General features: G+C 33.8%; 1 protein-coding gene across 5 annotated transcripts in view; it reads right to left on the bottom strand.

Moving 5' to 3' along the window:
* Positions 1-27792, bottom strand: part of LPGAT1 (lysophosphatidylglycerol acyltransferase 1) — an 87456-nt gene that overhangs the window by 9198 nt on the left and 50466 nt on the right. For 4 of the 5 annotated variants that reach the window (XM_074351849.1, XM_010949475.3, XM_074351850.1 and 1 more), the window contains 5 exons: positions 22092-22210; positions 19051-19146; positions 16164-16437; positions 13020-13146; positions 3738-3785 (listed from right to left, as the gene is read on the bottom strand). In XM_074351849.1, the coding sequence (XP_074207950.1) occupies positions 3738-3785; positions 13020-13146; positions 16164-16437; positions 19051-19146; positions 22092-22210 (664 nt within the window). The remainder of the gene's footprint in view (positions 1-3737; positions 3786-13019; positions 13147-16163; positions 16438-19050; positions 19147-22091; positions 22211-27792) is intronic. The other variant, XM_045512478.2, reaches the window with a different exon arrangement.

The following is a 27792-nucleotide window of genomic DNA, read 5'->3' as shown; positions in this document are numbered from 1 at the left end:
AATCTACCTCTATTACTCATTGTTTGGTCACCATGGGATTAAAATATTAAAACGACTAATCTCCTAAAATGGCAGAGTATCAAATGCACTGAATACCAGTCATCTTGGAAGCAAATAAAAGGAGTTCTTGTGGGACATAAATAAGTAAATTACAGAAATAAACCTTTCCAATACCAATAGCTAAACAAATGACAAACCAGCTCTTAATTTTCAAGAAACAAAAATTCTTATTATCAGTAATCTAGAACGTGCTCCTAAATACAGAGTATTCTACCAAAATCCATAGAATCAGATTTACGAGTACTAGATAAATCATACTTTAATAAAAAGATATAAAATCATGCTTAGCAGATGGCACCTCTATACATTCTCGTTAGAATATTAGTATTTCATGCCACCAAGACTCCGAAATGTGAGCTGACAAACAACATGGCTAAACCCTCAATTCAATTATGCCATCTACATGTAAGGAGCTACTCAGCCCTGAAGAAGATAAATAGTTCATGCTTTCTAAAACCTAATAATCTAGCAGAGGGATAAGGAAAGCAAGTAATCTAAAACCAGAATGTGGGAAATGTTGTATAAGGAGTTTAAAGAATTTCAAATGAAGGGGTGTGCATGTCTACTTAGGACACAGGATACGTGGAAAAGGTATCACTTGAGTTGGCCTAAAAGAGTGAGGAGGATTAAAAAACATTTTACAATTTTTTAACAAAGCAACAATATGTATACCATTTTCAAGAGTCAGAGTACTACAAGGTTTACAATAAAAAAATAATAGGGCTTATTTTTTCCCTCCTTAGATACCTGTTTCCCAGATAGAATCCCTGTTCACCTCCACACCATGTATAAATCTGCTAAATAACACCACAGTTTCTAGATCATCCAATTTAAAATGTACTCACTAACCTCCTACCCTGGAAGGTAAGAACCTGGCTCTCTTCTACTTCTGTCCTCGTCTTCTTCTGCCTCCTCCTCCTCTCCTGCAGAGTTAATAATTCCTCCTCAGGGTCATCTCTGTCCTTTGTAACTATGCTTATTAGTATATGTTCTCTTTATTTCCCTTTGTGTCTGTTTCTTCTATCAGACCGTGCCATATTCACCTTTGCACACCTATTGTGTAAATCAGCGCCTGCTCCTTTGTAGGAACTCAGGTTTGCTGAACCGAAGTAAATTCAAAGTAATCCACCAGTGTAAAACTTTACAAGGTACCATCTGTAACCGCCATAAACACATGGGCATGGTTAGCTGACATCACCAGGGTTAGAAGGACATTAAGGATAATTCAGAAATGCAGAAACCACTTGTCATCAAAAATAGATTTATGGACAAGAATAGATATTGTCAAATTTAATATATCAGAATATCTCCCAGCAGTCAATTTCCAGAAGTTCGCTTTGATCCATCATCCTTAGGTAAGCTGCTCAGGCCTCATCCTCAACATACTAAAATGTAGTATTTTTATAGCTTTCCCTTGACTTCACTAGCAAGATTTTAAAAAAAAACAACCACTCAGTAATCTGAAAATAGAATTCAGCAACCCAGATATAAACTTTTTACCCACTTCAAATATAGGGAAAAACAGGTTCTCAGGTAGCAAATCTAGGGTCATATAGGAGAGAATTTTGAGTGACTTGAAGTCTGTGTAGAAAGGAAGGCAGCAAATACTCAGCACTGGGGCTACCTCTTCCCTTCACAGTCAGGGACAACTGAGCCTGGTACCCCTTTCCCTTGAGTCCTGCTCCTTATAATAGTCAAAGCTGTAGCTAACCAACACGCCACTTGAAGGTATAAATAATGAGATGGCATTGGTAGCACCTCAAACTTATACCTTTATTCGTGTTACATCCCTTGAAGCACAAATGCTTGCTAAATGAACTGAACTCTCCGGTAAGCAAAACTGAACAGTGGTATATTTGCTTAAGAGAATCACTATTATGCTTTCCACGAGTCTAATGGCTTTTTAAAGTTTCTCCTTTAAGATTTTTATTTTTTTATAGCGGTTTAAGATTCACAGCAAAATTGAGGGGAAGGTACAGAGATTTCCCCCTAATGACTTCAAGTAACTAAAAGATAAATAATGATCACCAGTGAGAGTTATGCTTAACCATTATTAACCAATTAAAATTTAAACTCTAAGAATTATTTTTTGGGGGGGATATAATATTTCTAACAAAACTTAATTAGAAAACAAAAAGTATTTAAAAAAAATTGGGGGGGTAGTTAGGTTTATTTATTTATTTATTTTTAGAGGAGGTACTGGGGATTGAATCCAGGATCTTATGTATGCTAAGCATGTGCTCTACCACTTGAGCTATACCCTCCCCTACAAAAAGTACTTTTTGAATACCAATGACAGTCATTGTTCTTGACTCTGAAGAAATCTGGAAGTGAAAAAGACAAGGTGACCCCCAGAGGGCCAAGAAGATAGGAACCAGAGCACTTCATTTCCAAAGCTTATTATAGTTCTCCGAATTATATTATGTCCAGATTCATATATTGAAAATAACTTAGTAAATTAGATTTTAGGTTACGTCTTGGTTCTTTACAATGTTAACAGTAAAAAATATCTTTCATATTATAACTTCTTACAAATATTTGAGAAGAAATTAGGCATATGTTCTAACTAGAGAATGAAGATTTTATCTTATTTGAAATGATGATTTACCTCTTTTAAATCTTCAACTTCATTACAGAAATACAGAATGCAATCTATAATATGGTCAAACCTCAATTAAGATTTTAATGTCTCCAGCATCCTGAATAGTGACAAACTAAAATGTTTTGTTTTCTTAAAGAAAAAAAAAACTATTGGTGCAGAAAAGAAAAAAGAATTTGGAGGTGGTGAACATTAAAAAAAAAGTGGCAATCAGAACTAAAAACCTGAAGATTAAGTTTAATGTCTAACTTTCCATTTTCCAACTGGAAGCTTTGAATAGTGACTGATGACTAAAATGCCCAGCCTTTTCCAGCGAAAAGCCAGGACACAGAGGCTAAGCCACAGAAGATAAGAGCTGACAAGAAAAGCTGACAGGAAGAAGAGAATTATTAGACAGCAGAAGTAGAGGTGAGATAAGTAATAATTGTAAGAGGTGATAGAGAAAAGCTCCAGCACAAAAAAAAAAAAAAAAAAACCAAAGACAGGACACTGTTTCCTTCTGCTAGGGAAAAAGAACACTACTTTTAGTTCAAGAGGTAATCTTATGACCTTATGAGTAATTTGGGGGCTGTGGCTGAGGCTCAGGGTGGTAAACCCCTAAACCTTCATCATTAGTATCTAGTGTGCACCACTTAGGGGTGAGCCACTTTGGAGTTACACAGTTACTGGGGAAAGGTGACCTGAAACTTGGTCCTCATTATGCTGAATAACTGAATTTTAAATTGAAGAATTAATACTCACATTGTTTTTTAAAAAAAAAAAATAAAAGCCTCAAGTAGTACAAAGAGAGGTAAGCATCCCTCCCCAGAGGCATTTGCTGTCAATACCAACCATTCAGCAGTCTGTGCTGGGGAGGACATAGGAGAGGCAGCAATCACTTTTTGCACTTTTGCTTAAGTGCTGCATGCCAAATATCCAATTAAATTATAGTTAAGGATTTATTATACTGATCTTAAGATGTCTCTCAGTTTCAGAGATGTTAATATGTGAAAAATAAGCACCTTAATGGATGAAATATGGTATGTGATGTCTTGCTTACTGTGTTTTTCAGGTATTAATTCTAAGAGGTAACACTTACTTTCTCTCTATGGGGTGGGCTTCAAGTATCACTTTTCTAACCATCAACCTATAAGAAATGTAGTTAGAAAATCATCAGTCACACACAAGTTCCCAAGAAAATCTGGACTTTCTAATCTTTCATTGACCCTGCCCCCATACTGCACTGCTTTAATTATATTAAGCCATGACATGTGGCAGGAAGGATTTCTCTGTCTTGTTCATCTTTAAAACTATCTTAAGCTATTCATTTATCTTACTCTCTCAAATGAATTTTAGAACCACTTGTCAAGTTTCAAAAAAAAAAAAAAACCCTCCAGGATTCTGATTCCAAATACTCCTGAATATAATGTAATTGCAATTATGTTAAATTTATAGGTTAATGTGGGAGAACTGACATGTCTATAATTTTCAGCCTCCGCCTCTAAGAGAACAAAGTATCTCTTTCTACTTATTCAGGTCTTTCATGTTCTTCAATGAAGTTTTATATTTTCCTTCATAAAAGCTTTATACATTTTTTGTTAAGTTTTATTGGTAGATACTTTATAGTCTTGCTCCTGAGAATAGCATCTTCTTAAAAAATTACACTTTCTATTTATTGCAGGATAAAGGGATAATATTGATTTTTCTGTAATAATTTTATATCAAGATTGCTGAACTCTACATACAGATGGTAAACTCAGTTTCTTGGGTTTTCTATGTAGACTACTGAGGTGGTTAACTTCACATGTCAACTTGACTGGACTAGAGGATACCCGTACAGTTGGTAAAACGTCTGTGAGGACGCCACTGGAAGAGACTGGCATTCGAATCAGTGGACTAAGAAGACTGCCCTCACCAATGAGATGGGCAGTATCCAATCCACTGAGGGCCCAAATGCAACAGAAAGGCGGAGGAAGGGTAAATTCAAATCCTGCTTGAGCTAAACATCCACCTTCTCTGGCTCTAGGACATCGGTACTTCTAGTTCTTTCAGATTCCCTTCCCCACCATTCTCAGACCTTGGGATTCAGACTGAATTATGCCACTGGCTTTTCTGGTTCTCCAGTTTGTAGACAGTAGACTACAGGACTTCTCAGCCTCCAAAACCATGAGAGCTGACTCCTATGAGAAATCCCCTCTAACTAATCTCTCTGTATATCCTATTGGTTCTGTTTCTCTGAAGAACCTTGACTAATATCTGTCATTCCAATGGATGATTTATAGCTCATTTTTCAAATAGGTTTAGAACATTTCCAACACCTTTATAGTTTGGGACACAGTAGGGAAAAACCTCTTTTAATGGCTCATCAAACAATATAAGACTATGGACCTTCTTATACCATTACTATGAGGGTATCTTAAGCAAACTATCCTCTATGTGTCACATGGCAGAAGGGGCCTCAATTCTAAATTAAAATTCCTGACATCACTGTCTGGAGTGAAAGAGATAAAATGAGTAGGTATCATTCTCCCCTCAGAGCACTGTACTGACTAAAAATTTAAACTAAAAACAGCATTCAAAAACTATTTCTGACAGACAACCAGACATTATTTACCTCCTGATAGAAGAAGTAAGCAACACCACTTATAAAGTATTTCTTGTCATGCAAATTCAAACCTCAATCTGATAAAGTTTAGTATCTACCTACCAATTTATAGGCAAAACAGGTAACGGAGGGATACACAAGATACAATCCAAAACCAAAACTGTATAAACTCTACAAGGCAAGTAGTCTGGTATCTTCAAAAAATAAACTATAAGGAAAATGAAAAAGAGAGTGGGGAATCTATATATAAAAAGAAACTTAAGAAATACACCAACCAATTGCAATCTAACTGAATCCAAACTGTTTTAAAAAAATAATTCATGAGACAATCTAGGAAATTTGATAACTGACTAGGTATTTAAAAATATTAATGAATTGTTATTAATATTTCTAGGTATGATAATGTGTAACATTTTTACAGAAAGAAATCTGACATTTTAGAGAATACATAATGAAATATTTATAAATGAAATGATATAATGCCTGAGCCTTCCTTCAAATTAATCCAGTAGGATCTGGGAAGTAACACAGAGGAAACAACATTCACCATAAGTGGACGATCAGTACATGGGGTTTAATTTACAATTTTGAAATTTTCCATATAGAAAGTTTTAGAGGGAAAAAACTAATTCTGAAGTTATAGCCCCTAAAACTTATAAAAACTGTCGACTTTCAGTTGTTTTAAGGAGGAAAAAGTAGAAAGGAAAACCAAAGTGACATATCAATCACAAATATAAAATTACAAATAAAATTATCAAAATAATTATACTCTATTTTTAAATGTTGATAATTTCTCTTATAAGTAAGTTCTTCCCTCATCTCTTTGATGAACACTTGCAATTCAGATATAATTTTAATAACATTCTCTAATCTAACATTAGCACTAAAAGGTTAAATATATCTATTATCAAAAAACTAAAGTATGGGGTGGGGGGAGCTACATGTATATACTAAGATATTCAGCATAGTGTTATTAAAGTCAAGAATAAAACCTGAAAAGTCTATGGTCAATAGGGAAATAGGGAATTAAATGTATCTACTAACCAGATAGTTTTTGGAAAGCCACTAAAAACGTCAGGACTTCATAACAGCACTTACAAATACTTATAATATTTGTAGTCTTAACAACTAGTATATATGTAGTACAGGTTTAATGTTCATTAAAAAGCTATGTGGTATAAAGTACAACAAATAATTTTTATGCATATTACAATTATAGCTACATTAAAAACGCACATAAAAATAAATATTAAAAGGAAATATAAAAAGGAATTTTATGTGAGTATGCTGGGAAAAATTTTTTCCCCTCTATTAAGTGTTTTTCATAGTAATATGCTTTTATTTTTAAAAATAAATTTAATATTTTTACAAAGTACACAATAGAGAATATCTAATAATATTAAAGAAAAAAATTTAATCCTTTAATCCCCTAAATCTAAAACATTATCATTTCAGCATATCATCAACAAAAATTATTAGTGAGATGGTTTACATTCTCTTTTCCTACTAGTCTTTAAAATTCACTGTGTATTTTACACTTACAGAACATTTCAATCAGACTAGTCACGTTTTAAGTGCTCAGTAGCCACACATGGCTAGTGGCTGTTGTAACTGGACAGGGCATATTTAGATAGCATGATTTGAGCATTCATACATTCAATAAGCACTGAGTTTCTACTGTTTGCCAGAAATGTTCTATAAATATAACTAAGAAGAAGACAGGCTAAGTACCTGCTCTCACAGGGTTGTGTTCTAGACAAGGAAGGCAGACGCCAATGAATAAACTATTAAGATTTCCAGTAATGATTGAAGTTTTAGATAAAGATGCTACTTCATCCTAATCTGTTTCATAGCAGGGCATTTTTAATACCAGGTTGAGGATTATTATACTCATTTCTTATTATATAAATATGAAGCCTGAGGCATATATAATGATAATGATATACCATTTCAAACCTATCAACTTTGCAAAAAATTAAATGACTTTGGCATAGATGAAGGAAGAGGTGATCTCTTATATACTGCTAGTGAGACTGCAATCTGATACAACCACTTTGAGAACTATTTGACTATATCTAGTAAAGGTGAAAATGTGCATAGCCTATGACCTAGCAATGCCACTGCTGGACACATATGCATCTTACTTTAACTCTCACTTACCTATGTTTACTCACTTATGTTTAGTGAAACAGGTATAAAAATGTTCTCTGTGACATTATAATAGCAAAAAGACTGAGAAAACAAGGTTCCAACAACAGGAGAATGGACAGATAATGTGTGACAATTATAAGATGACAGTAGAATAGTTTAATAGTGTTAATAGTTCATCTGAATGAAAAGAGCCATAGGTGTAAAGACAAAATGATCTAGAAAATAATAGAGTGGAAAACATGTGTTGCAAAATCATATACCATATATGGCATTATACATTTTTTAAAACATACAAAACAGGATTATATATTATACACATTCTTATGTAGTAAGGGTATGAGGACAAGAAGGATACACAGCTCATTTATGATGGCAGCGACTTCAAAGGTGGGACAGAAGGGGTATGGAACTGGGACGGGGGACAATGGGAAATTAACTTTACTAGAAATGTGGGATTTCCTTTATTGACAAAAATACCCTGAGGCAAATATGTCAGCATGTTAACATTTGTCCATTCTTACTAGTGAGCATATTTTCTTTAAAAATATTCGTTAAATATTCCTTTTCTGAATTAATTTCCCTCCAAACTGAAAATAACTTGTTGTCCAAAGTCCCTAATTGAATGCCTTCTCCAAATTTATCAATGTTCCAATCAAATTAGACATGAAAGTAACACTTCTGCCTCTAGTAATCTATGCCACTACACTTATTTTAAGCTTTTTAAAAATGAAAATTGTGTAATTTCTGCACAAGAGAATCATCTTCTCTAACTCACTTTCCTAATTTGGAGTGAAGCAGACATTTACATTAAGGACAGGGGTTACTTTTGCTTTTATTGCTATAAACATTCTATCTCCATAATTAAAATCTAATTCATGCTTAATTTTGCTATTATCCCCTTAACAGCAGCACACTGTGCCCATTACTCTTTTAATAGGAATAAGCTGTCTTCCAGTGAGACAGTAATATGAGGGGGAGGAAAAAATAGTTCTTCTCAAACCATTTTCATAGTTAAGCCTCAGTTCCTTCTCCAATCTGTGGGGAATTTAGAAAATGCTAATTTACTAGGACTGGATTTATCAATAACACATACACACTTTAGATATCTTAATAATAATACTTCATATTTGTAGCTTTTAAAACACTTTTTAAAATCAATGTATCATTTGGTGCCCAAACAATGTATTTACTGAAGTGGGGCAACCTCTGACCATCAAGGTCCCAGGATGAGCTGCCTTAGGAGCTATCGGGTTTAATTAGCAGAGTGGTCTGGGTACTTAATCACCATTTACCACAAGTTTCCTAAGGAATGAGCTCCAAGCACTTGTCTTAAAAGTTCAACTTTTGAAAGAAAACAACACTACCTGTTTGTAAGACAGGATCCAGTAAATAACCATGTCACAAATTTTTACTTTCTCATTTATGTGGCATTTTAGGGAAGTATTTCACAGAGTATAATAACAAGTGTATCTGGAGTTCATTTCTTTCAGAAATCCTAAAAACCAACATAAGCCTAACAAGTAAGAAGTGAATTGACAATGCAGAAAACTGCTACTGGAAGGAAAAACGGTTTATTTCAGAACGTTTAAAATTAGCTACTGCACTCTTATCCTTTTTTTCCCTAAGCATCAGAACATTCTGCTGTATACTCTGCTAACTAGTTAATCTTTTCCTATTTAAATAAAGACCAAATGTTTTCTAAGCACTTCATTTTACTAACACACTGAAGTCTCTCTGTAAGGAAAATGCCTTTTCTTGTTCAGAGACCTCCATACACCTGTCACAGTATGTTCTAAAAAGGTACAGAACAGGTAGTGGAATCCACTTGGTAGCCTTGACAATAATTTCCAAGAAGAAAAAAGAAATCTATTAAAGAAATAGAAAGTGGCCCAACCAATGTTTAATGTTAAATTAATGACGGCAATTGTATTGTTTCCCAAGTGCATTCTGATGGTCAGGAATGTTACAGCATAGTAACAGCGTGCTCCAGCCATCCAGAGGCACATTCTGCTGCTTTTAGCAGGCTCCAGGATGTACTACACAGGAAAGGACAGTTACCACCTCCCATGAAATTCTCCTAAAGTATAATAAAAGTACTCCCTGTCTACAGAAACGTATTACAAACTTAGTGCTTATGAATTGTTAAACTCCTTAACCTGTTTGTACTTCCGACTTAGAGTTTCTCTTGGAATTGTTTCATTTCATTACTACTATCTCCAAATTTGCTTAGGTTTGACCTAAAACGACTGCCTTTGAAGTGGTACCACTGTTCGAGGATTTACCTGTATTAGCTCTTTTCAAACCTTTTATTAACTGTATTATTTCTTTTGAAATAGAGAAGTTAAAATACATGCAATATTCTTTTTCTAGATACTTAGATTATGTATTAACTCAACAAATATTTGGTAAATAAAACCCATGAGCCAAGCCCTATGGCAGGAATTTAGCTGTAGCTTGTGTTCTTTTCTCACTCCTTTGACTAGAACGTTTACTGTGTGTGTGTGTGTGTGTATATAAATATATACATAGACTAAAGCCTATATTAAATATAAGAACTCAATCAAATGCTTTTCAGTGTTTAATGTAATCATAAAATATCAACTGATGTTTCTGATTGATTCACCTCCCTTTTGGTTCTCATGTAATAGCTGGTAATGACATTTATAGCAAAGAGCCGAGGGCTTCTCTCTCTCTCTCTTCTAAGTGGGATCTGATAAATACTGAGCAGAATGGAATAATTCCTTTTGACTCTCACATGTATATGCCTCTAGATTATACTGAAGGAAAAAAAACCAATAATACTAACTTGTCCAACTACACCAAATCACCAAAGTGATCACTTCAGTTATATTCTCTATGAATGGGTGCTGCTTTATTTAAAAATAAGTCAACTGGGCTTAAGAAGAAAACAAATACTTTCTATGTCATGTGAAGCAAAATTGACTTGTACCAATTTTAGCTTAACAGTAATGTTCTGGGTAAACTGTGCTTAACTGTAGGAAAAAAAATACATTCATGAATAGATTTTTAAATCTGCCTATAGGTGATGATAAACAACTCAGTATTAAGCAAAACCACCCTTTTTCGGTGAGCTTAAAGTTTCCAGACCACCTTTTCCTATCTCTCTGGGCCCCAGTCCCCAATTTAAATAGTCAATGCTGTTTAATTTTTCTTTCCAGTCTCCCCACATTCAAAGAGAAAGAGATCTAACCCCAGTTATTTGTATTATTCACATTTATATATATATGATTTCTAATATTCCATTTTAAATCTCTTTTTCTAATTGGAAACATCTCATCCTTGTTTAAAAAATTTTTTAAATATAACCAAACACCTGGAGAGTCTGAACAGAAACCAATCTTTCTGAGAACACTAAACAAACAAACAAAACCAAAAATGAGTAGGAAGCGCCACGTTTGCTTAAATTTATTTTAATTTCAATGGTGTTATTTCTGACAGGACAAATCCAGGATACACAATAAAGAGATTATTTTGAAACTGAGAAATTGGGGCAGTAAAAAAATTTAAAACAGCCAAAAAAAACCCAAAAAACAAAAAACCCAACCAACTGAATAAAAATCCAGTCTTTCTTTCCCTACCCCCCAGGGTGGGAATAGGTGGCCTAAAGTGACACATGAGGAGATCCAGTCAATCTATGGCTGATAGAGACTTATTCCTGGGAGCTGCTAAGGACATGGCCCACATCCCTTCTCACAAGCTTCTTGCAAATCCTCAAAACTTTCCTGACAGCAAGACGCCTGTCCTCTCCTGCACCTTTCACCTGCTCTCCCTTTCCCACCTGAACACAGGTCTTTCCCTTTTCCTAACATTGGTTAGACAATGATCTCTACTAAATTTCTGGGAAGAAAAGTATATCTCCCCACCTGTCCCAAGACTCACAGGATTGAGTGTGTATGTGTATAAGTAATCAGGCATAGTTTGTGCTTTAATATTTTGAAGTATGATTCTATAACACAATTTAATCTCTGGTAATTTAACATATTAGAATTTTCTTTATTATTGCTATGTCTGTAATAAAGTTTCTATAACAATTTATTTGAGAAGCTCCTATTTTCTTAATGGAAGTATTTTTCTATATCAAACTAATAATTCCTCATCTTCTATATACTACAATATTTGGTTTTGATCTCTAAATCAGGGGCCCTTAATCTTTTCTTAATCCTTAATCTATTTTGAGAATAAAGTGAAAGCTATGAAATGTCTCTGCAGAAAATTATACACACACACAAAATTTGCTTAGAGATTAGGTTAAAAAATTCTCTGAGGTCCATCCATGAGACCCAGGGTTAAGTACTCCTGCTTTAAGTGAATATAAGAGCCTTGTAGTGCTCTTATTAAAATAATTTTGCTAAAAATGGTAATTTCTTAAGATCCCTTATGACTCTATTCATTTTTTTCTCAGTATCTATAAATTATAATTTCTTCTATTTATTGGTTAAAAAAGAAAAGCAAGGTCAATAATAAAGAACACATGTGTAACTTAATGTTTTCTTCCTTGTCTGAATTTGTTTTGGGTATGATATGCTAGGAAGAGCTACATATATCCAAAGCAGGTATAATGCAGATACATGTGGTCAAAACATATATCCAACAGCCATATATTCTGGGCTTGGGCATTAAAACTGAGCTTTATTTATAGATTACAATTTAAAAACTTAGTGAAGGTTAGATGTGTTTCATACATAATGAAAATAAAGCTGCTCCTGGAGAAATTCTTCCAGGCCCTAGCACCTTGCCTTGTATATAGTAAATGCTCAATAAAATAAGGAAAATGGACAACATATGTGGAATAGAGTCAGAACAATCATTAAGAATTACTTGAGTGGTTTACACGTATGAAAATATGCTACCTATTTACTTTTTCAATGGATATGTAATTTGAGTAGTTTTCCTCTTGAATGAAGGGCTTTTGTGGCAAATTGTGATCTTCCTTAGGACCAAATGTTCACTTGGCAACCCAGTTGCCATGTGCTAAGATCTTTCACCAGGAAATAGAGCAAAGATAAATGGCTTATAAAGTGATCAAATCTAAGCAGGTCTTAACAGCATCATGCTTTGATATGAACACCTCTGCACACTGACCTGAAACTCTTCAAAAACAAAAATCTATATCAAAAAATCTCAACGGGCTAGAACAGAATAGTCAATAAATGTTTTTGCTGCTGTTTATGCAAATGACATATGCATCATAAAGTATTAAAAATCTGGAAGTGAAAGTCATAGCTAAGTTATCAATTTAATCATTCAGAAAATCTTATAGGGCTTACTGATTTAAAAACAAATTCCATTTCTATTAATACAAATTTACTTAACCCAAGTGAGTTCATATTTACCCTTGCTATTTGCCCTTTAAGTTAATTACTTTCATTCAAGAGGGTCAGGCAATCAATCACAGAGCCTCTAGAAAGCCATTTTTAGAGACTTTTATCACTCAATGAAAATAACTACTTCAAATGGTATGTTCATATTAAAAATTTAACACAAGAAAAATTAGGAGGCGACTATTTTCACTACTGATTAAAAATGTAATACTAAAACATTGGTACTATCTTGAGTTAGTACTTTATGCTGGATTAATGCTGAGTACTAATGTGGAATTCTTACCTGTAATGTACATGTGTGACTGCTGGTTTCCTGTATCCAAGGATCCAGGTTTGAATATCTATGGGTTCAGCCTTGGGATAAGCTATGGTTGTATCTATTATCCACTGGAGGCCTTCTGATTTGCTGTCTGAGAAAAATATAAAATTGGATCAATTTTTATATTATTGGCAGCAAGTAACATAGTATAGATTACAGGTATAAAGCATATTGATATATCTTTCGTTCAAGAGGATGAACTTTGGTGTTACTGTTCTATATGATGCACTTAGGATGAAATTAAGCATTTCCTTTATACTAGAAAGTGGCTGAATCCCAAATTAACAAACAATAGAGCACTGTTATATACTGGACATGCATCATGTAAGCATTCAATACAATTATGCACTATCAAGGTCTAATCTACATTTTATCACTCATAAAAACTGGCCTATAAAAAGTCAGAAGCTGAAGCATCACATTACAAAAGCGAAAAGCAGATATCAAAGCAACAACAAAATCCATTCACTAAATATAACAAAATATAATACAAACACCAAGATTTGTGATACTTGGGAGACGTTAATAAATATTGGAATAAGGCAATAAAATTAAGCATTTTTTATTGACACACATGATCATCAGTTGCTATTCTTGTTTAAAACAAACAAACAAAACACTCCTCTCCTTTTAGCAAGGGTTATATACAAATAAAGCAATAAACCTGTCCACTCTGTACTTTGGTAGGTACAACAGGGAACTACTGTTGTGAGAGGGGATGGGGAAGTTCTGTTTACTCTGGTCCTCTGCACGCTGTTTTTATTCCTAGGAGTACAGAGTTGAGCAAGAATTGAGAGGAACCTTCACAGAGAATGCTGAGAGCTAGACTTTAAAGTGTAATGGCCTATCCTCTGAAGTATTTAAGAGATCACTAAAAACATAAAACTTATTTTCAAACATAAGGCCAAATGTACAATGGGAATCAAAAATATTTTACTTTTAAAAATCAAATAATTAAAAACTGGCCTTAAATTCTTTAAAAATTTTAGACAACATTCTGAAGGGAAAAAATACTCATATAAGAAATGAAAGAAAGAAATACAAGAAAGAATTTCTCATATAGGAAAGAAAAAAACTTTCTTGTATGTTTGAAAAATTTTGTAACAAAATGGTTGGGAAAAAAAAATCACCAGAGTTCAGTTTAATATTTATCAAATCATACAATAAACAAAAAAAGCCTAATCCTTTTAATTAGACACAACTTAATTTTGGTATGTGTATGGATCACATATTAAAACAGACATGATGGCATAGTCTGTGTTTTTATGAAATAAAACACTAAATAGTGAATATGAAAACTAAAGAAAATGAAATATAAAATATCAAAACATAGAGAAGAAAATGGTAAAAGAAAAGTAAAACTAGTTTTGGGGGTATACAGTTTTCTAGAATTCCTTGTGAGTTTTCCTAAATTGCTAGAATAAAAATTTTAACTAAGGTAAGATAAATAATAAACTACTTTGTTTTGGTTATAAACAAAATTATTTCTCTCCAAAAGAAAAAAAACATTTTTCTTCACTCTTGTGTAATAAGTATGACAAATGCCCCTACCTTTGAGATCTAAGGTACCACCGGGTACAAACTGGATACAACTATTTAAAAATAGCAGTCTTTATTAGTGCAATTTAATCCTACTTGGAAGACCTCTGCCTTTCAGATTTGGCCTGGCTGACATTGCCAGTGTTTCTCCAGCAGAGACGCTATTCGAACTTTATTTTTCTATTAAAAGACTCTTTCAATTTGTCTTTTTAATAGACAGTGAAAGATTCAGAGAGCTGACTACCAAGCATCTGTTTAGAAAAAAAACAAATTTAAGGAAAACTCAGCACAATCTCACAGGCATCAGTTCTATGCCTGGTCCTCACTGTCATTTAAAAACATCTATTTCTGAGAGCCAATCATTGCCATTCTTATTTTATCTAAAGAATATCAAAAGAAATAGCAAAATGGTACTAAGGAAAAAGGCCCAGTGAGTTTCCTTCAGCTTTTTAATCTACAATTTATCACCAAACTTTCAGTGTCTTAGATAAACTTGTTCAAAACAGTCCTCATGCTGTTGGCACAAATATCTTCTGCAAATCTTCACCATTCATTAGGTGATCTCCAAGATAGTTGCATCTTTGAGTATGGTTTACTTTTTCCTGGCTGTAAAAGTAATACATACTACTTTTTTCATTCAGAAAAGTATTAAGAAATAGGGAAGAATTATCCATAAATGTAACAACTCAGAGAAGCCATCACTGCTAATATTCTGGAATTTTTCCTTCCACTGATTTTCTACTGCCTTATTATTTACATATTTGAGTTCATGTTGTTTGCATAGAGTTTTATGTTCCTCCCACTCCGTTAACATTATAGATCATAAACTATTCTCCAAGCCAATAAAAACTCTCCATGAATATCATTTGCAATGACTGTGCTGTATTCTGTTAGACGGATACTTGACAATTACTTACCTGTTCTTCCTTCTGTTTCCAATTTTTTGCCATTACAAATAATGCTGTGATTAACTACTTTGCTAGCATTTCAAATTACTTCCTTTTGATAAGTATTATTTGCAGTGGAATAACTGAGTCACTTATCAACATTTCAAGACTCTTAATAAATACTGCCAAACTGCATTAAATTCATTCTCTGTATTAAAAACAAAAAAAAATCTTTCTAAATTTGGTAAATGAAAAAAATACATATCATCATGATTCCATTTGCATATCTATGATTGGTTTTTCAAATTAGTCATTTCTATTCCTGTATCTTTTAACCTAGCAATGCCACTTCTAGGAATCTGTGACAAACATACTTCCACAAGTATATAAAGATATTTATAGGAGTGTTTGCTGCAGCAGTGGGAATGGCCAGGAGTAAGGTTAGGGTAAGGGCAAGATACCTTTGACTTTATACATTCCCATATTATTTGAATAAACTATTATGAGCGTGGACTACTTTTATACATAGAAACATTAAAAAATTATATTTTCGTCTTCTCCCTCAGTATTATTTCTATTTGACAAAAATTATAAATATAAAAAAGAACAACAATGTTATCTTCTGGAAATCCAGAAAATTCTTTAATTCCAAGAAAAGAAAAAATGCTAAAAACCATCATACCTAATTCTTTAGCATCTCCTCCTACTGGACTTCCATTTTCCTGTCGTGCTACAAGTGCACTCAAAATAATTTTTGTTGCCCCAATCCTCGGCAGAGTGACATGTGTAAGAAATGGCAAGTTGTTTTTCTTGGCAAATGCCTGACTGGTTTCTCGCCTCTTCCTGAGGAAGCCGCCTTCTGGAAACAGAACAATCCACTTTCGATCTCTGCTCCTGTAATTATTTTCCAGGTGCTTCTTGAGAAGAAGAAGCTGTTGGTCACGATGAGATTTTCCCTAGAAGGTAGACACACACATAATAAGTATTTAATTTAGAGACCTAAAATTAAATAGAAATAATTGCTGCTACAGTAAATCCCAATCACGGGCTGGAACAGTGATCCCCCAGCCCCAACCCCCTCACTTACTTCCCCTTTTCACCATAATGGCAAAAAGAAGTTATTAGCACTTACGTAAATAAGAAAAAAAAAAACTGCTCTAATTGTCCCTGAAAGTTCATTCATTATCAGTGATTTATTTACTCAATACCTACTACTTACTCGAAGGCACTGTCCTGGAGATAGAGAAGTAAGAGACCCTCATGGAGCTGACTTGCGTGTGGAAGATAGAAATAAGGAGTATAAATTCAATTGTTGGTAAGTGTTAGGAAGAAAAGAGTCAGAAGTCAGAGAAACTCAACAGGGTCAGGGAATGCAGCTCGGAGGAGGTGATATCTGAGAAATGAGGGAACAAGCCATGTGAAGATGAGAGGCAGAGTATTCCAGCTGATGAGGACAAAAAGGACAAAGGCCCTGAGGTGGGGAACAAGCTTGACATGTTCAGCGAACTGTAGCAAGGCCAGTGTGGCTGAAAACTGCAGAGAGGTGCAGAGAGCATATGAGAAGGGCCTTGAGCTTGGTAAGTAGCTTGCGATGGGAAGTCATTAAATATTTCTGAACAAAGGAGTGTCATGATCTTATTTACATTAAAATAAGTGACAAAGAGACTACAGGAGATAAAATGGGAGACCACTGCAGAGTCTGGACAGGGAGTGTGATGAGATTCAACTATAGTATACTGATGAGAGGTGGCAATATTCAGGAAAACATTTGAAAAAAGTCTGAAAGCTAACAGGATATTCTGATGGACTGAATCTTAGTTGTGAGGGAAAGAGAGGAAAGAGGATGACTTGGAAACTAAAAAGAATCCAGAAGCATTTTTAGGAAAGCCCCAAACCCAAGACTTAAATATTACAAAGGTTCTTCCTTTCAGTATGGTCAATTTGCTAATAATTTTCTAGTCAACACAATTACAGAAGCTCCTCAAAATAATTTGTATGCTTCAGTCTTTAGATTAAATTATTCCAAACGAAAAACAAGTAAAAATTTCCTTAGCTAATTTATGGAACTGAATTAATTATGATTAAGCTTTATTTATTTATTTAGTTCTCAAGACTACATGTAAAATATTTTTTAATACTCATGGAAATATCTTGACAAAAATGTCTAGTAGCAAAGTCCCAAGAGACTTTCTTTAACATTAATACATTTTCCTTCCTTCCACCATAGATTTTTATTACTATCTAATAGGGAAAAACTTTTTTGCTCTTTAGAAATGAATTTGTAAATCTCTTCAATACTTTGAAATATAGTCCTTAAGTATGCAAAACTTTACACTGCAATAAAAAGGAAAATGTTTTGAAGTATATTATTTTTGTATTTTCAACTCCTTAAAGTACACTGATAATTTTGTATAATTTAGCCTCTTCTTGATGCCTGAAGATCATCATTAGGGTTAAGTGTTACACTGCACTATAAATTCAATAATTTCTTCAGCCTCTCATGATGTAAGGGGTTCAGCAGGCTTTTCCTCTGGATTCCCCCGAGACTGCTTCAGTTGTTGGCTCTGCTGTCTTTCCCTCCAGCTACACTCTTAAGAAATTAGCCTAGTTTCTTTGTTAAGTTGCTCTGAGATCACTGTTTATTTTGTCTCAGCTGTGTTGTGGCCAAACTCTATCCCTAATTCTTCCTGAGGTGCTTTTTTTCATCTCTCTGCTCAGAAAACCAAGGGATTTTCCAGAAGAAATTAGACAATTACACAGCATGTGAAAAACCAAAATATGTTTTGTACATAAAACTGTCTGGAACAAAGAATATGTGCTTTGGGACACCTATTTTCACAGCACTTAGAAGTTTTTCTACAGACTTCCATCTTATTTCTGAATCTGTGGTTCTCAGAAGAGGTGTAGTTACATTTACCAGCTATTCATTAAGTACTCACTATGCGCAGAGTGCTGCACAATCCAGGGTGAAGTTGCCATTTAATTACTTAATAATATCCCTGCTTATTTATTTAACAATCCCCTTACTGCTAATTTAGAGACCGTCTGATCACATGACAGTGACTTGTAAATAAAAATAAAGTGATAGTACAGATGATGACAGTAGTGGTCACGATGAAAATGATGACGAAAGTCACAGAGACTGTTCTGAGTACGCAACACGTATGACTTCATTTAATCCCCACAACAACTCTATGAGAGGAGTACCCAATATTCTCACTTGAAAAATAAGGAAACTTTGAGAGGTTAAATAACTTGCTCAATTCATACAGCTAAGAAGCAGAAGAGCTGAGAATGTGGCAGGTGCTTGATAAACATTTACTAAAAAACATTGTACTGTTTAGAAGGGAGGAGGACAGTAGAAATGAAACTATTTGCATTATCAGCATTTCAATGCTTTGCATACTCAAATTCAGATTGAAATGAATGATTTAGGGAGCAAAGATTCCCAGCTCCCTCAGATACTTGAACTGTCTCTATCTCTTATAATTGGTTTTGTTATGCCTCTTTTTACAACAAAGAATCAGATTGATCAGGCTATCACTGTGAAAAAAGTGCTCATTACTTACCTGTCTTATAAAGAAGTCTCCGTGAATTAGAGAAACAATTCCAAAGTTTGTGTACTTAAAAATATGATCCATCAACCACATCATTTGAGCAACAACCTAAAATATTTAAAAGCAAGAAATAATTAAATGTTGGGCAGAAAAAGCCTGACTCTAGTCTAGCCAAGTCTCTAAATTTTAAATGTAATAATCACCCAAGCATACTTTTAATTAACCTAAGTATCTTAAATTTAATGTTATCTCTACAAATAAAACACTACGTGAAAAATTATAGGTCTTGATTCCAAGTCTTGGGATCCTAAGTCACAAGTGTATACATATCACTGTGTCACAAGCTAAATTAACTTCTTAACTTTGTTTTTGGTTTGTTTTTTTTTCTGCTGGGGGGAGATAACTAGATTTATTTATTTATTTATTTATTTATTTATTTATTTATTTATTATTATTATTTTTTTTTTTTTTAAATGGAGGTACTGGGGATTGAGCCCAGCACCTCGTGCATGTTAAATATGTGCTCTACCCTGAGCTATACCCTCCCCTGAACTTCTTAACTTTGAACTTAATGATTTCCAATGTGTTCTACCTACACAAAATCTCTGGTAATTCTTATATAACTTGTAAAGTTATTCTGAAACAATATAATATACCTAAAGTTACCAAATGAGGGCTATAAGCTTAATTAATAAGCACTAAGGCTTTATAAAATGTGACTTTATCTTAAAGGCTAAAGTATTTAAAGTCATAAAATATCAATATATAAATATAAAAACTGTATAAAAAATAAAGTAAGATCCAAAATAAAAGAGCATCAAAGAATTTATTTAGTCAATAAATATACTGTAAATTAAAAAAAATTTCATTTAGTAGAATGATTTATACATTCTATCATGCTATGAAGAATATTTGTTAGTTTATGCAAGCCCATACTCTTTGTCAACAAAAAATACTCAGTTTCTTAAACACAAAAATATTATCCATTGCTGATAAGAATCAATACCTGTATCATCCAGTGGGAGGGAAAAAAAAAAAAAGAGTTAATACCCGTATCTAAAGCAGAAGATTTTATTTCAAGCTGATTTCAAAATTAAAGTAAGTGTAAACAGGATCTAATTAATGAACTGGTTAACTGTCCTTCCCTGCTGAGGAAATAGCATTCCTGGTTTATAAGCCTTAAATAAATAAAGTGAAAACTACAGCAGCAATCAAGAATGCCACAGAGCTCTAGCTTGGTTCCTAGAGGACTAACAAATGTAAACTTAATCTCTAAGCACCAAATTATATGAACTAACATATAAAGGAAAAAACTAAGCGTCGATACCCATGTGCTGCTTTTACAAAAGCATTATAAAAGCCCACAAATAATATAATATTAAAGCTTATGCCTTAATTTTTCAGGACCACTAAATAGTTTTATTACATGACTCCTAGTCCATCAGTTTTATTACGTTAAATCACTTTTAAAAAATAAAGATACATGCCCAGTGAAGGACTGATTCCCCTAGTCAATTAATACAGAATAAAATAATCACCAACATCTCATTTTTGAATCCTGTTTTGCTTTGTAATCATGACTACTTTGTTTAAACAAATTGAGATCTGAACTAAATGGAATTTGCTAAAAAGTATCCTAAGGAACAAAACAAAAACCAAGTGGATTCAACTTATAAAACCTTGAGCTTTATATACAATATAAAGTGTAGCTGCAATTTATTGGTCTCTGTGTTTAATAGCAACACTAAAGTAACTAGCTTTTATGTTTAATCTTACATTATAGTGGATTTACCGCCTCAGTCAGAAGGGTCACCTGAAACAAATTAAATAAGACAACCAAGCTATCTTCTGAGATTTGTATGGATAATTCTGTTCTAATTTATTTTCGGGGAAATGTTACAAGTCAATAAATGTTTATTACATATTTAATAAAGTTCTTTGGATAGAAATAAAAATTCTTAGTTTTATCATCAGTTGCCACGAAAGGGCAAGACTCCTCACTTCACAGATACTTATTAAAAAGGTACCAGCACATTCAGAAAGTACAATTAATCCTTTGTTTCATATTCCTCAAAAAAAAGAGGTCAGTAAACACAAGCTGCCTGAATCAGCTCTGTCAACATTTCACATGCTGTCACTTGGAACGTTGTTAGGTATTTCCCAGGGACAAAATTATACCAATTATTCTTTACCTGGAAGCACAGAATTTCTATATATCAAAACATCTGGAGAGGCTTACATGAATGACTCAATTACTAGCTCCGTTAAGAGGATAGTGTCTTATAGGATGATATTCTATATTTATAGTCAGTGACCATGATATGAAACACTTACTAAACATTTAGTGATTTGTTTCTTTACTATTGGGCCAAATATTAACTCCACTAATCGTATATACTTTCTATTTATTTACTTCCCTTTTTACCTTCTCCTAAAGTGATAATCCTTTTAACGTAAAGGACTGATTTTACTTTAAACCCTCCCAGTTTATAGATATATTTTAGTTATCAATATAAGCCACGTAAAATCACCAGTTCAAACAGCCTCAGCAACACTAAAGAAAATGGGCCTAACATCTTTCCTTTCAATTTGCTTTCTAAGTGAAATCCAAAATAATTTTTACCGTATTCTCCTCTGGCTAAAGATCCCCAAGATCACTTAATGCCCTGACCAATTTTACTCTTCTGTCTTATGCAAACTGCTTCTCGTGCTTGTACTTCTCAAACTGGCAACCCACCTCTCACCTCAAGACAGCCCCACACTGAACCGTATTAACTTTGCTTTCATTTCAGTTATGTTTTTTAAAAAACATCTTGGTGGAGATATAATCCACATCACCCCAGTTATTTTTCTCTAAGTCTGTAAATTCCTCTTCTGGAGTGATTCAGAATTGTATACGTGGGATATTTTTCTTTTCAAAATTTTCTAAACTTCAGGAAAGGTATACCTTATTAAAGTTTAAGTCTATATTCCCAGCCGCAGTGAAGCAGTTAAACTGAGCCTGCCCCCAACCCCGACTCCCGCAATCTGCCCCTGCCTTCAGGGCGGCTTACCAGTCCTTTGTCCTGCAGGCACATCATCAGAGTGCACACGTCTCCTGTTGCCTGATGATTCACCAACATTACTGCTTCATCTTTTGAAATTGCTTTAATATCTTCCCCCCACTCCATCACTGTAAGAATAAAAAGTTTAAGCGCTGTCATTTTAAAGATTTCTACATCACCAGAAACCTTATGTTAGAAAAACCGGTGCACATTAGTGATGATACATCACCTAGCTAAAACATCTGAAAGTTTAGAACTAAGTTTATTTCCTATAACATTTTATAGAGACCCAAAATATCCATTAAAATGTAAAATGGTCATACCTTTGATTCAGAAATTCTACTTCTTAGAGTTTATCCTACAGAAACATTGCCGAAATAGGCAAAGAAATGCATAAAGGGTATTTATTACAACTTTAATAGTCACCAACAGGGGAATGGATAAGAAAACTTTAATATCATGAAAGAGTATAAATCCTTTAAAAGAATGAAGGATATCTCTATGCACTAACCCCCAAACGACTTGTTACCAAGTAAAGCAAATCACAAAACAGTATATATAGCATGAGACCATCTTTTCAAAGAAGGAATAAAACTTACATGTTACTTAGTACATTGAAAAAAATCTAGGGGGAATGAATTCAAAACTACTAATACTGATTATCATTGGGAACTAGTTCTCAAAGCTCCTTAAATTCTACTTTATAATAATATATGCAAATATTATAAAAATATGTAAGCATTGTCATTGTAAAATAAGAAAACTAATAAAGATGTTACATAATTAAAAAATCTCCATATGAAAAGCCATTGCACCAAAACCTATATGTACACTCCAAGGAAAAAAGTGGTATCTCCAAGTAGTTATACCTCATTTTATAGTTAATTTACTACATAGAAAAAATAAAATTGAGCATCAGCTTCAAACATCAGGATTCTACAAAGAAGCTTCTAGATTCCTCAAAAGTCTGACATGAATCTCCAGAGGCTGAATGTATATTAGTATTCAGTCATCTTACTCACTGCTATAAGGAAAGAAGCTGAGCCATCTGTGTGTAATAGTTCTGGATGAAACAGGGATGGGAGACGTGGGGCTCACCTGCTTTACCCCTGTCAGCCTCCCTCCCTCCCCCGGCACCCTTCACTGTCACCCCAACAGAGTGGAGCTTCTCATAAGAGTTCATGTGAGAAGAATTCTGCTAATGTTTTCTTTCTATTAAAACCCATTTAAACAAAGCATCTGTGCATTCATTTTAAACATTTAAAAAATTTGTATTAAGGGAATTTCAGGTGGACTAAACGTGTATTAAGTTGTGGTACCTACTTACAATCATTCTCTCAGAAGTTATCACCAATACATAAATAGCTTACACAGTATGAGGAAATTTTTTTACTTTAAATTTTTTAAATGAATGCAGTATGGAAACTATACTTGAGATGTCAAGTAGTCCTTAAGGAATAGAGGTGGAACACGGGGGACAGCCCAGCAGCACCAACCTTCCCTCGCAGTTGCCTTTCCTTTCCCTTCCCAAGATCCCAATGAAGTCTGGCTGACAAGCTAACTTTACTGAAACATACTTATTTGAACAGCTGATATACATTGTTGGGGGGAGTATAAATTGGTACAATAGTTCTGGAAGTCAATTTGACAATATATATTTTGCTAAGGAATGTGAAAATCTTTCTACCCAGAAATTCCACTTCTAAGAATTCATCTTACAGAGGTACATATTTATGTGTAAAATGATACCCATGCAAAGCTATTTCCTGCAGCACTGTTTATAAGAGCAAAGATGAAAACAACTAAAGAGAGACTAACTCAGATTTATAGAAATTTTTAAAAAATGGTGGTTGACAGGACGGAAAAATGGGAAGTTTTTAAATTAGTATAGAGTTTTGGTTTCATAAAATAAAAGAGTTCTGGAGATTGGTTACACAATAATGTGAATATACCTAACAACACTGACACTTAAAAATGGTTAAGATGGTAAATTTTATGTTATGTGTATTTTGTCACAATTAAAAATAAAAAGGGAGACTAGTTAAATAAATTATAATATGTCTATGTAATGGAATATTATGCAATCATAGCATTTACACACTAATATGCAATAATGTACTGTAAGTAATAAAAGCAAAGTATAAAGGATGCCACCAGTTGGGCTTAAGGCAGAGCATATATTTATTAAATGAAAACTCCCCACATCATGCCTCTGTTAACAACCCTTCAATGAAGACAGACAGACACACACAAACACACTCACACAACCATTCTTTCATTAATTTATTCTTCACTCAACAAATCAGCATCAGACACTATTAGGTATTGTGGATATAAAATAAATAAGAACAAAAGTATTATCCTAATAGTAGTTAAAATACTCAAGTCTAGCGTGGTTCTATAAATATTGGGCTTATTAAGAGGTAATGTGGAAAGTCTTCTGGTTCCCCATCTATATAAATAGATGTTTCATAACCAAATATTCCTCTAATGCAATCTCTGCTACATGAACAGAAAATTCTAGACACCTAGGTGTGTGCTATAGGAAAGGATATATGTGAATATATTGCAAATAAAAATAAGTTTTCTACATAAAATGCATCTTACTTGTCCACTTTATAGAAAGTAGATAAATCTAGTAAGTGTGTTGGTTTAAATCTCAAAATATAAACCAAATTTAGAATTCTCTGTTCTGAATTTAATAGTGTCCCCACAATTTACATCTATCCAAAACTGTGAATGTGACCTTATTTGGAAACAGGGTCTTTGTAGATGTAATCAAGTTGAGATGAGGTTATAGTGGATTAGGGTGGGCCCTAATACTCAACACGACTGGTGTCCTCATAAGAAGAGGGAAATTTGGACAGGGATACACAGGAAGAACACCATGACAATGGAGGCAGAGACTGGAGTGATAAGTCTACAAGCCAAGGACTGCAGACAGCCACCCAAAACAAGCAAGAGGCAAGGAAGGATCCTTCCCCTAGAGCTTTCAGGTGGAACAGGACCCTGCTGACATTGCAATTTCAGACTTTAACCTCTGGAACTGCGAGAGTGTGAGAAGATGAATTCCTGTTGTTTTAACCACCCAGTCTGTGGTACTTTGTTAAGGCAGCTTTCTGAAACTAGTATACTCCGCCCTCCTCAACTTCCCTCATCCTTTCTCTTTTTCATTCTATTCCCCACAAATTATAGTTTTTTTTTTCTAATCAACTCTAGGAAAAGAACAATGGCACTGTACTTTAAACATCTAGAACATTATAACGGAAATCTAATATTATGCATTATAAATGGTTTTCAATGTTCATTTCTATAATACTTTCAAAGTGTAATCATTAAGAGTTAATCCAATATATATTTTATCTCTCAGCAATAACTTAGCTACACTCAATGTTCAAACTAAATGTCAGTTTCCTAAGACTAACATGGCATACGAAATCAAACAAGTGAAGATAGCTGGATCAACTTTTTCAAAGAAATTATCTTAATGTAGCAATAAAGTCATGTTGAATTTTAATAATCTAAATTTTATTCAAAAATTTCATTTCTAGTGTCTATGGTATTCTTCTTCAATCAATACTTTTTACCATGTCATTATATACTTCAAAGATCATTGTTAGAAAGTGACATAACAAAATTGAGATTAAAAAATGCTTGTAGAGAAAAAACATTTATTTTATGTATGAAATAGCTATGTTCCTCAAATTGTAACCTGCTGTCCCAGAACCAGTAAGTACAATGATGGAGCTAATATCTTAACCAAGGAATAGAATTATTTTCATGTTAAAGAACAGAAGCTATGGATGGCTGCCAGTACTTACACTGCACTTGATTAGAAGGACAAAAATATTTTAACACACTGTTCTGTGAAACGAATTCTCAAATAAGAATTGGGTCAGGTCCACTATTTCAAAGGGAATGAAGGACAACTGAGTAAAAACTGGAAGAAAGGTTCTCTAGTTGTAATTGAATTTTTTAAAATTCTTTTTAAAATCCAAAGCCAAAGATCATCACCTACACTACACACACACACATACACACGCATGCACACGTGCACACACACACGCTCTAACATATCAATAAACCATCCTCAAAAGTTTTAGACTAGAATTGATCAGGATAGTTCACATCTCAAAAAGAAAATAAAACAACAATAAACCATCACAAATTCCTTAACATTATACTAACCCACAGAACAATGTGGAGAAGAAAGATTGCTTAATACATGACCATAATAGCTTACTTTTCAAAGTTCAAAAAAAATTATGCCTGCAAGCTGATGTCCCAAACTATTTTACCATTCTGTACCTCAGTATTCTCACTTAAAAATATTCATATCATTATGCTACTCAAATACATTGTGAAATTGTAACTAATAGAATCACAGACATCCGGGGTACTGACAGCTGAAGTTACCTTTGAAATCACTATTAACTAAAGTGTCATGTAAGGTCAGGTATTCTAATATGAACAGTAAAGATTAAAGAGCAAAAAAACACATGAAAGAATCTCATGTAGCTCAAGAACTGTGGCTTTCAGTAGCCCACATTAAAAGCAGACAGGATTGGAGTCATCCAAAGTTAGGGGTTAGCAGAGCATATGGGGCAAAATAATAAGGGAGCGAGCATATCAAGTAAGGGGGGCCATGAGAAAGCAGCTTGCAGTGCTGACTGATGGAGGGGAGACTGGTGAGGACAGGGGTAACTGATTGAAAAATTCACAAACAGGGTCCAGGCATTTTGAAAAAGTCCCCTGGGTGAATCTGATGTATACTCATAAATAAGTACCACTGGAATTCAAGTGCTGATGAGTTCTGTTTCACTTTCTTAAAGCAAGTATACTGAACATACCAGGAAGTTGTGGTTAGTGCCCCTTTTTGGGCACTTAAAATTTAAGAGGGTAAACCTGAGGAGACAAGGCTCAAGGTGTAACTTTTGGAAGGCTGTTTAACTAAAAGAATAATAGTAACCTATACTATTAAATAGCTATATAATTAAATACTAATAATCTTAATAGCCAGCATTTATAGAATGTTTACCATGTGCCAGACATTAGTAATCAGTAATAGAAAATAATTTACATTATTTTCTTATTTAATCTTCACAAAATCCCAAATGTACAGACACTATCATCGCTAATGCACAACTGAAGAAAATGAGACACTACAATCCTCCTGAGCTGGAGAGGACTTACAGAAGGTGACAATCTGGCACCTTGATCTTGGACTTCCAAGCCTCCAGAACTGTGAGCAATAAATTTCTATTGTTTATAAGCCACCCGGCCTGTGACATTTTGTTATAGCAGCCCAAATAGACTATGACATGTATGAACTAACACACAAAAAGCATTTAACAAATTTCAATATCCGTTTATGACAAAAACTCTCAGTAAACTAAGAACAGAAAGGAATTTCCTCTATGTGATAAAGTGTTTCTACACAAAGCCTATAGCTAACATAATACTTAGTATTAATTATATGAATGCTTTCTCCTTAAGATTGAAAACAAGGCAAGGCTGTCCCATCTCGCCTCTCTTAACATTATTCCAGAAGTCCTAGCCAGTTCAGTAATGACATTTTTAAAAGAAAGGGGAAAGGAGGGTGGGAAGGGACAGACTGGGATTTCAAAATTTATAGATATTGACAGGCATATGCAGGATAGATAAACAAGATTATACTGTATAGCACTGGGAAATATACACAAGATCTTAT

Source organism: Camelus bactrianus, chromosome 23 (genome assembly GCF_048773025.1).
Source record: "Camelus bactrianus isolate YW-2024 breed Bactrian camel chromosome 23, ASM4877302v1, whole genome shotgun sequence".
NCBI lineage: Eukaryota > Metazoa > Chordata > Mammalia > Artiodactyla > Camelidae > Camelus > Camelus bactrianus.
This window is presented reverse-complemented; position numbering and strand designations above follow the sequence as displayed.